The sequence below is a fragment of the Parus major genome, chromosome 1A (assembly GCF_001522545.3).
Source record: "Parus major isolate Abel chromosome 1A, Parus_major1.1, whole genome shotgun sequence".
Taxonomy (NCBI): Eukaryota; Metazoa; Chordata; class Aves; order Passeriformes; family Paridae; genus Parus; species Parus major.
In genome coordinates this window covers 617,480-627,738 of record NC_031773.1, presented here as the reverse complement: position 1 = coordinate 627,738, position 10,259 = coordinate 617,480, and the positions used below count along the sequence as shown (strand labels likewise).

Sequence of the window (10,259 nt, the reverse complement as noted above, 5' to 3'; positions counted from 1 at the left end):
GGGACACCGGGAACTCCAAGGTGGGGGGGACACCGGGAACTCCAAGGTGGGGGGGACACCGGGAACTCCAAGGTGGGGGGGACACCGGGAACTCCCCCACTGAGCACTCAAGACAGGGACAATCAGGAAAAGGTTGGAAAGTCAGGCCAGGCCCAAAGACAACAAGGAAGGTTTAATTTATTGCAGATGTTTCTGACTGGAAGGGAGGTATTTACTTTTAGAAAATCATCTGTCAGTGCAGGAGGGTAAAGAAAGGGACGTGGGCCAAGAGAAGCTTACGAAAGCACAGGACTGAAGATGCAGACACAAAGCCACCCACGGCTCTGGCAAGGCCAGGGATAAAAATAGCCTGGAAAAGCAAAATGTGACGCTGGAAATGAAAAGCAGGAAAGCTCTCAAGCCGTGGGGAGGCTCCAGCAGGTCACTGGAGAAGGGTCAGAGCTGCAGCTTTGCAGAGATCCAGTGACAGGGAGCCCAGGGCTGTGGGGGAATGTGGGAATGTGGGAATGCCTTCCCAGCACATCTGTGCCCGGCTGAAGTGACACGTGCACGTGCCCAAGGGCTGGCAGCAGGAATTCCTGAATTCAGCTTAGCAGAAGGCCCTTTTTCTTCTCTTTAAGGAGAACAACAACAACAGCAACAAAAAAAGAAATCAAATCCCACTTTTGTGTCTGAGCGCTCCTCAGACACGGCTCGACTGCCAAAAAACCCCAAAGCCCAGCTGGTTGTTCCTCTCCTCCCCAAGAGCGTTTGATGCGGAGCAGGGAGGAGGAAAAGCAAATCGCCCTTGGCTGAGCTCTGTGTTTGAGCCCGGGGTCACGGACACCCGGCCCAGCCCGGCGTAAGCCGAGACTCCGGGCGCTTCATACTGCGGATAACTCGGGCTCAGGAGGGGTTTTTTTTTAGCTCTGCACTTTGCAAACAATGATTCTCCTGTCTCCACGCCGTCTTCCTTACAGGAGCCGGATTACAATAAAGTCTGGGAGGTTTTTGTAACGATCCAGGGGTGTTACAGCACTCAGAAATAATTAAAACCCCAGCGGGGTCAACAGTTCCATCGGGAATTATTGTTTTCCCAGAAGGCTTTTTATTAAAAGTGAATTAATACATCACGAGCACAGCCACTAAAGCGAATTTTCACACTCCTAGAATTCCTCCAAGTGCTTCTAAGTGCAGGTTAACTCATGAAAAGATTGCACCTTGCTGGAAAGAAAACCAGGCTCTACTTTTGAGCGAGGTTTTTTTTTTTCCAGCAGCACACCCACAACCTTTCCCCTGTGCTGGGTAATAATTAGTGGTTTTTACAAGGATCCCTTGCTGGAGTGCAATTCCTACGTGCCACACACAATTCCACACAAACACGGTGACAAATGGCAAAACCACGCGCGGCAAGAACTTCCCCTACAGAGCCAATTCAGCAAAAATAGGATTTTAGTCAGCAGCCTGAATAATTCCTACCAGAAATCACCAACCTCTGTGTAAGAGTCACACGAAAGGGGCTTGCTGAGCCTCAGGCTGAACTTCCAGACCTTTCCCAAATCCCACATCCCATTCCCGACCAGGGAACACCCGCTGATAACTCGGGCGATTCAGAATTCGAGGTGATTTTATTCCCCTCCCAGAGCTCTGTTTTTTGTTATTTCTCCCCCAACATCTGGTTTCCCTTTTGCACAATGACATTGCCCAAGTTTGGCTGTTGCAAATCCGGCATTTGCTGAGCTCGGTGACTCGGCGCTGAGCCCGCAAACCCCAGCAATGTCTGGAGACGCCTTTTTTTTTTTTAAACTTTTTTTTTTTCCCATCTCATCTCACTAATCTGAGCAATAAACCCAGCCCAAGGGCCCTACCTGGCTGCTGAACTTTTGCTCCTGTCGCAGCAGGAGGCTTGGGAACACCTACCAGGAGCTCAATTATTGCCATCTGCATAACAACACGCGATAAAAATAACAATACTTCAATCCAACAAACCGGCCCTCAAAAACCCAACAAAACCCCACGATGACGGGTTTTTCTTCGGTTTAAGCAGCAAACAAGCACCTAATTAGGAAAAATCCTGTCAGTTGGAAGAGGGTTGAGAGATACAGTGGATTTTTTAATGGGAAGAGGTGATTTTTTAAATGAAAACAGGCGAAATTTTAATGAAAAACCACCTGGGGAGAGCGGGGTCAGGTGAGGCACCGAGATTGGTTTTGGCTCATTTTTTGGGGGTATGAGCTCAGATATAGATATGTAATGTGTACATATGTACATAATATATATATATATATGTGTATAATATATATATATGTACATATACGTAGGCTTAAACATATATACAGTTATTAAAATCGCTAGGTGAGGCGCTGAGATCGGTCCTGGCTGCCTAGTCCCACTCTTTTGGGGCGATGAACTTAACTATATTGCGCATATATGTGTATATATAGATACGTAATAAAATACATGTGTATATATAGAAAGAGGGTTTTTTAACTCGCCGGTTACCCCGCGCCCTGCCCGGCTCGCCACCTCCCCTCAGACGCGGAGAGCGGGAAGCTGAGGGGGCTTCCCCTCTCCCCACCCTCCCCTCAAATAAATCCCATTTTTCCCCTTATCCAGCCGCTCTTCCGCTCACCTCCTGCTCCCTGAAGTGCTGGTTCTGCGCGTCGATGACCCGGATAGTCCTTTTGATGGGCAGCAGCCCACCGAGCTCGTCGTGCGCCACCATGGCCGCGGGTCCCCACCGACCTTCACTCAACCGCCGCTCATCGCGCTCTGCGCCCGGAGCGCGCCGCACCCGCCACCTCACCGCAGGGGGCGGGGCCACCGCGTGAAGCCACGCCCCCGAACGAGATAACGCCCATTTTACAACAAAGCCACGCCCCCTTTACATCAAGCCACGCCCCTTCGGCGCGCGGCGCACTCGGGAGTCTCCCGGAGCTCGAAATTTATTCCTCCAAAACTCTCCCAAAAAAACTCCCCCAAAACCTCTCCCAAAAAATCCTTCCCGCGCCTCTGTTGAGTGCTGGCAGAGGCTGAGGGAGCTGGGGCTGTGCAGCCTCCAGAGGGGACACGGCTGAGGGCCCATCCATGGGGATCAGGATCCAAAGGGAGGCTCCAGAGGATGGAGCAGGCTCCCAGAGGAACAGGCAGATCCCAGGAATTATCCCTGGATTTGGAGCACAATTTGTGCCCTGGGCAGTGCCCAGCCCTGAGCAGAGCCCAGAGAGGGGCTGGAGTCTCCTCCCTGGGGACATTCCAGAGGCACCTGGACATTCCCTGTGCTGGAGCAGGGAGCGGAACCCACCGTGGTCCTTCCCAACCTCTCCCATCCTGGAATTCTGTGGAAAAGCGACACCTCCAAGAGACTCCGCTGCAGGGAGGGCAAAGGAGCCATCCCATCCCACAAAGCCAAGCTTAAATTTGGGTTTTCCCCCCATTTTTAGCGTTTTATCCTGGCGCTCGCGGCCTCCTCCTAACGGCGGCTCCTCTTTCCAACGCTGGAGTATAAAACCTTCATCACCGCTTTTTTTAAAAAAAATTATTTATTAAAAAAATAATAATAATAATTCTTGTCTAGACCTGCGTTTTAAATCTGTTCTGAGCTTTAAAGTTGTGCTGGGGCTGGGCTGAGCCTCTCCCAGGGGAGCCTGTCCCGACAGGCCTGGCTGGAGCTCTTGGATTTGCTGTTTGTTTGTTCAAGTCCTTTTTTATTCCTGGCACTGCTGCAAATCTCTGCCAGAAAAATATTTCTTGTGCTGGTAAAAATAAAACTCGAGTTGTTTTGGCTGCCTACCTGTGCTGAGAAAGCTTTGAGGAGTGAAATTTGGGGTGGGTTCCAGTAGGAGGTTTGAAAAAAGAAAAAATCCTGTTGTCTCCTCTGATGGATTTTGAATTTTTTTGGCTTTTTTTTGGTTCTCTCAGTAAATTTAACTCATTTAATTTCTGCCATGTAAGGCCAGGACACGGAGGATTCTCAGAAATTCGGGATACACTGAGTTTCCGCTTGCTGAAAGGACAGACTGTGACTCTTCCAGGCACAAAAATGCTCTCCCGGATTACTAAAATCCGCTATTTTTAACACCAAAGCGACTCCGGGGAGGAGCAGACAAAAAAAATCCGGGTTCTAAAATTGATATTAAATTTTTCGATCCTAAAACTGATACTAAAAAAAAAATTATTTTGATTTTTGATTCTAAAAAAAGATTTTTTTTTTTTTTTTTAAAGAATCAAAAATCAAATCAAATTTTTTCGGATCAAATTTTTTCGGATCAAATTTTTTAGGATCAAATTCTTCGCATCAAATTTTTCGGATCAAATTTTTTCGGATCAATTTTTTAGGATCAAATTTTTTAGGATCAAATTTTTCAGGATCAATTTTTTTAGGATCAAGTTTTTCAGATCAGTTTTTTTCAGATCAAATTTTTTAGGATCAAATTTTTTAGTATCAAACCAATTTCTATTCAAGGTCCAAGCCTTTGTTAAACTTGACCTAAAGATCCAGGAGCTCAGTTCTTTCCAGGGAGATGGAAAAAGTCCAACTGAAAACAGGGATGAGCAGAGGCAGAGTCACACCAAGGTGACACCCAAAATATTTCTGGGCGGGATGTCCCGTGTCCCAAAGGTCGTTTGGTGACGTGAGGTGTCCTCGGGATTGGCTGGTGACACCTCGGGAGGTGAGGAATTCCTGGTGATGAAGGCTCAGGTGAGGAAATGTTCCTGCCTGAGGGGACAGGGATGGCTCCGGGCCAGGATGGGTGTGTCCTGGGAAATTCCTGTTCCTGGGAGAAAGGGATGGACCAGTTTGGAATGGCAGCTGGATCTGGACGGGTCATCAACAGCATTTTGGGGTAAAATCTGTCCTGAGTGGTGGAAAGGAGCACCATAAACCATCCCAAGGGATGGAGATGTCATAAATCCACCCTGAGGGATGGAGATGAACGCCATAAATCCATCCTGAGTGATGGATGTGACCACCATAAATCCATCCTGAGTGATGGATGTGACCACCATAAATCCATCCTGAGTGATGGAGATGAGGACCATAAACCCATCCCAAAGGATGGAGATCTTCACCACAAACCCCTCCCAAGGGATGGAGATGATGACCACAAACCCCTCCCAAAGGATGGAGATGACCACAAACCCCTCCCAAGGGATGGAGATGACCACAAACCCCTCCCAAGGGGTGGAGATGAACGCCATAAATCTATCCTGAGTGGTGGACGTGACCACAATAAATCCATCTTGAGTGATGGATGACCATCAATCCATCCCAAGGGATGGAGATCTTCACCACAAACCCATCCCAAGGGGTGGAGATGACCACCACAAACCCCTCCCAAGGGATGGAGATGAGCACAAACCCATCCCAAGGGATGGAGATGACCACAAACCTCTCCCGAGGGATGGAGATGACCACAAACCCCTCCCAAGGGGTGGAGATGACCACAAACCCCTCCCAAGGGATGGAGATGACCACAAACCCCTCCCAAGGGATGGAGATGATGACCACAAACCCCTCCCAAGGGATGGAGANGGGATGGAGATGACCACAAACCCATCCCAGGGGGTGGAGATGAACTCCCAGGGAAGGCCATAATCCCAGAGAAGCCAGCAGCCAGCCAGGCTGGAACGTGCCCAAGGACAGATCCAAGAACCCTTTCCCAGGATCGCGTCTCCGGGATCAGCGTGGCTCTGCAGCTCCAAGCACACTCCGATACCTCCACGTTCCTCACCTGCCTCTGCTCCGCTCCCGCCGTGGAAGAGGGAATATCCTGAATTTACTCAAGTTCATTGGGATGCAAACCCATCCTGAGCAAGGCCGTGGGAAACCTCGGAGAGAATCCAAAATACGGGAAAAGGAAGGAGCGACAAACCAGACTGATGGATTTCCCTATAAACCCTGCGCTCTTATTCCAGCTTGGAATCCTCCAGTCCAAGAGATCTCCCAGTGTTCCCCTCTTCCCTGTCAGGAACGCAGCCGGGCTGGGCCGTGGATCCCAGACACGGACACCAGACCAGTTCTTCCTGCTCTGCTGCCAGGGGGTATCCACAGCATTCCTGCCCTGGATTCCCATGGAGATTTTCACTTCCAGGAGCAAAATCCCTCAGCGACTCCTATCCTATTATCCAGGAATCAGGGAGCTGGGAAGAGCTGGAATGACAGAGAATCACCCAACACTCGTTGTTTTCCTCTTTTTTGCTGGGATTTCATTCCCACAGAGCTGTTCCTTGAGTCCTGGACAGCCTCATCCCCGTGACATTCCCTGGTTTTGGAATTTATTCCTGGAAGTGCTGCCACTAAATAAAAATCCTCTCCGGGATATTGCCACGCTAATATGTTATTTCCCAAATAACATCCCAAAACAGCCCCAAAGCATCATCCAATACATTTGAGATTAACGAAGGATGAATTCGGAAGAAAACGCACATCCCAATTCCAAGATTCCAGGCTGATTGAAGTTTTTAGGGATAAAAACACTGGATTGTTGGAATGACACCTTTCCAAAATGTGGCAGTATAGGAATGTTGTCCCCAAGAGCTGAACACGTCCCCAGGGTGAACACATGTGACCAGATCCTGACTTTTTCTCTTGGAAAAACCTCAAGGAAATGAGGTGTTGGAGCAGCAGGAAGACATAAAAATCCCAGCAGGATTGGGATTTTCAGCCCATCATCAGCTGGAGAATCCTTCGGGCACCGTGGTCGAGCTGTGCCACCAATCCCAACCATTCACAGGAAACTCTGGGATGGCTCCGTTCCGTCCCTAATCCAAAAGCCAGGAATCCAAGATCTCAGTTCTGCCCCTGGCTGGAGAGGAGGAGATTGGAGTCGGATATTCCTTCAGCAGGAAGTTTGCCCAATTTTCCCGGTTTTCCCAGATCCTGGAGCGTGCCTGGATCCGAATCCTTCAAAAAATCTGCGACGTTTTAACCCCGTGTGGGCAAACGGAAGCATCCGGTCCTCCCATCCCCATTCCCAGTTTGAAATCCCATTTCCCAGGAATCACCAGCCACCTGAACCACCCCTTTTCCAGCTATTTTTCCTGGAGGATGGGATAAACAGGAATTTCCACTCCGGGATTTTGCCGTCCGTGTTCGGTGGCTGTTTACTGGCCACGAGCCGTGTTTAACATTCCTGGATATTTATATTCCTGGCCAAATTCAGAGCAGGATTCTGGAAAATGAGCAGAAGTAGGCGATGACCCAACACGAGACCTTTGGGTCATCCAAAAACTTGAGGAGCTGCTCTGGAATCCAGCGTTTTTTTGGGATGCTGGGAGTGGACTATAATTAGCGGTCACTCAACTCCTTTAAACAGCCACAGAAAAATCAACTCTGATTTCCCTGAAATCCATCCTGGAACATTTTGGGAATATTTAGGGGATGTAAAATCCATCCTGGAACATTTTGTGAATATTTAGGGGATGTAAAATCCACCCTTGGACATTCTGGGAATGTTTAGGGAAGGTAAAATCTATCCTTGAACATTTTGGGAATGTTTAGAAAAGGTAAAATCCACCCTTGAACATTTTGAAAATATTTAGGGAAGGTAAAATCCATCCTGGAACGTTTTGGGAATGTTTAGGGAAGGTAAAATCCACCCTTGAACATTTTGGGAATTTTTAGAGGATGTAAAACCCACCCTTGGACATTTTGGAAATATTTAGGGAAGGTAAAATCCACCCTTGGACATTTTGGGAATATTTAGGAAAGGTAAAACCCACCCTCAGACATTTTGGGAGTCTTGGGAAGGTAAAATCCACCTTTTTGATTGGGAAGATAAAGATTTGGAATATTTAGGGAAGGTAAAAATCAATCCTTGAACATTTTGGGAATATTTAGGGGATGTAAAACCCACCCTTGGACATTTTGTGAATATTTAGGAAAGGTAAAATTCACCCTCGAATATTTGGGAATATTTCGGGAAAATAAAATCCACCCTTGAACACTTGGAAATATTTAGGGAATATAAAATCCATCTGCGAACATTTGGGAATCTTTAGGGAAGGTAAAATCCACCCTGAACATTTTGGGAATATTTAGGGGATGTAAAACCCACCCTTGGACATTTTGGGAATATTTAGGGGATGTAAAACCCACCCTTGGACATTTGGGAAGGTAAATTTTGGAACGAGCTCCCTCAACCCTCCTCGTGCCCGGGGCAGAAAGGTGATTTCCATCTCATGAATATGCATGAGTGAGCAGAAACCAGGGATCAGCCGCTCCAGGGATATCATCAAACACCAAATCCCGGTTTTTTTCCCGGGATTAATGGAGCAAGAAGCTCCAGTTGACTCCAGGAGTCGTTTTTGGGAGCTGCCGGACGGGATCAAAGTGGATTTTCAAACACAAATTTGTAATTTATGCACGGGCACGTTCTGGCAGGAATCGGACACGCCGAGAGAATTCCCATAAAAATCTTTGGGATGAGGGAAGGAGGGGTTTGGTTGGGATTTAAAGCTTGGGGGGATGTTGGGATTGAAGGTTTGGGGTTATTTTGGGGAGGAGTTTTAGGCTGGGTTATCCCTGCCTGGAGCCAAAGGTTTGGGATTTGGGTCATAATTACAAAGGTTTGGGGAAGATGGAGAAGGTTTGGGGAAGATGGAGAAGGTTTGGGGAGGATGGAGAAGGTTTTAGGAGGAATGAGAAGGTTTTTGGGATGGAAGAAGGTTTTGGGCAGGAATGAGGTTTTGGGAGGAATGAGAAGGTTTTTGGGAGGCAATAAAAGGTTTTGGGGAGGAAAGAGAAGGTTTGGGGAGGAATGAGAAGGTTTTAGGAAGAATGAGAAGATTTGGGGAGGAATGAGAAGGTTTTATGAGGAATGAGAAGGTTTTGGGAGGAATCAGAAGGATTTTGGGAGTAAAGAAGGTTTTTGGGAGGAAAGAGAGGGTTTTGGGGAGGAGTGAGAAGATTTTTGGGGGAATGAGAAGGTTTTGGGGAGGAATGAGAAGGTTTGGGAAGGAATGAGAAGGTTTTAGGAGGAAATAGAAGGTTTTTGGGATGGAAGAAGGTTTTGGGCAGGAATGAGGTTTTGGGAGGAATGAGAAGAGTTTTTGGGAGGCAATAAAAGGTTTTGTGGAGGAAAGAGAAGGTTTGGGGAGGAATGAGAAGGTTTTGGGAGGAATCAGAAGGTTTTTGGGAGTAAAGGTTTTTGGGAGGAAAGAGAGGGTTTTGGGGAGGAATGAGAAGACTTTTGGGGGAATGAGAAGATTTTGGGGAGGAATGAGAAGGTTTTGGGGAGGAATGAGAAGATTTGGGGAGGATGGAGAAGGCTTTGGGGAGGAATGAGAAGGTTTGGGGAGGATGGAGAAGGTTTTTGGGAGGAATGAAAAGGTTTTGGGGAGAAATGACAAAGTTTTGGGGAGGAATGAGAAGGTTAGGGGAGGATGGAGAAGGTTTTTGGCAGGAATGAGAAGATTTTGGGGAGGAAATAGAAGGTTTCTGGGAGGACTCCAGCCATGGAATGACACTCATTGATGGCTTCAAGCCTGGCCTGAGAACAATCCATAACCAAAACAGATTTTCTCCCCCTCTCCTCTTTTTTAAAGTAATTTTCCACATTAAAATTAAAATTAAATCAGTATTTTCTGCCTTGCCTGGAGATGTTGCCCCCACCAGCTTTATCATCACTGCCTGTTCCCAGGAACTTGGGAATGAGATGGATTTAAGGTCTTTTCCAACCCAAACCATTCCATAATTCTCCAAACTTCTCCAACCCCAGGAGAAATCGGAAATTTGGGTTGAAATCCCTAAAAATATGAGGGACACTTGAAGAGGACACAGCTTGGGGAGGGTCAGAAAAATGATCCTCCCTGAGATTTCCCTTCCCTTCAGAAATCTCAGTCCCAAAATCCTCACAAGGACAACCCCAGAGGAGAAAACATCACCCCAAAAAAATAGATTTTTTTTTAATTTTTTTTTTTTTTTTGGTTGTTGTTTTTCGTTTTGCCCGGGGTGAAATTTGAGTTTCTGCCCTGGCAGTGTTTGTTTGGTTGCTAAGAACCGTCAGGATCCACACCCAGCCCTTCAAAAAACACCCTCCCGCTTCCTCCCTGAGTCAGGAGCGCCTCACAGCCCCGGGGGCGATTTGGGGATCATCAACAGCCCCAAACTCGTCTGAAATTGAGGAATTAAACAGGAAAAATCGGAATTTCCTGCTCTCCATTCTCTAGTTTGTTACAGGCAGTTATGGGATCATCAACAGCCCCAAACTCACTCAAAATTGAGGAATTAAAGCAGGAAAAATGGAATTTCCTGCTCTCCATTCCCAAGTTTGTTA

At 47.4% G+C, this 10,259-nt stretch overlaps 2 protein-coding genes across 3 annotated transcripts in view; both read right to left on the bottom strand.

The window, feature by feature from the left end:
• NET1 (neuroepithelial cell transforming 1) overlaps nt 1-10,259 on the bottom strand; it is a 53,364-nt gene that overhangs the window by 8,375 nt on the left and 34,730 nt on the right. Inside the window, exon 1 of one of the 2 annotated variants that reach the window (XM_015629103.2) lies at nt 2,612-2,765. The exons of the other annotated variant lie outside the window; for it this stretch is intronic. Coding sequence (XP_015484589.1) covers nt 2,612-2,704 — 93 coding nt within the window. The 5' untranslated portion in view covers nt 2,705-2,765. Of the gene's footprint in view, nt 1-2,611; nt 2,766-10,259 lie in introns of those variants that run through there. 2 annotated transcript variants of the gene reach the window in all.
• LOC107205026 (extensin-like) lies at nt 4,266-10,253 on the bottom strand. Its single transcript, XM_015629104.1, has 2 exons — nt 5,715-10,253; nt 4,266-4,757 (listed from the first exon to the last, which is right to left on the bottom strand). The coding sequence occupies exon 1, from the start codon at nt 9,668-9,670 to the stop codon at nt 8,753-8,755; it is 918 nt and encodes a 305-aa protein (XP_015484590.1). The 5' UTR covers nt 9,671-10,253; the 3' UTR covers nt 4,266-4,757; nt 5,715-8,752.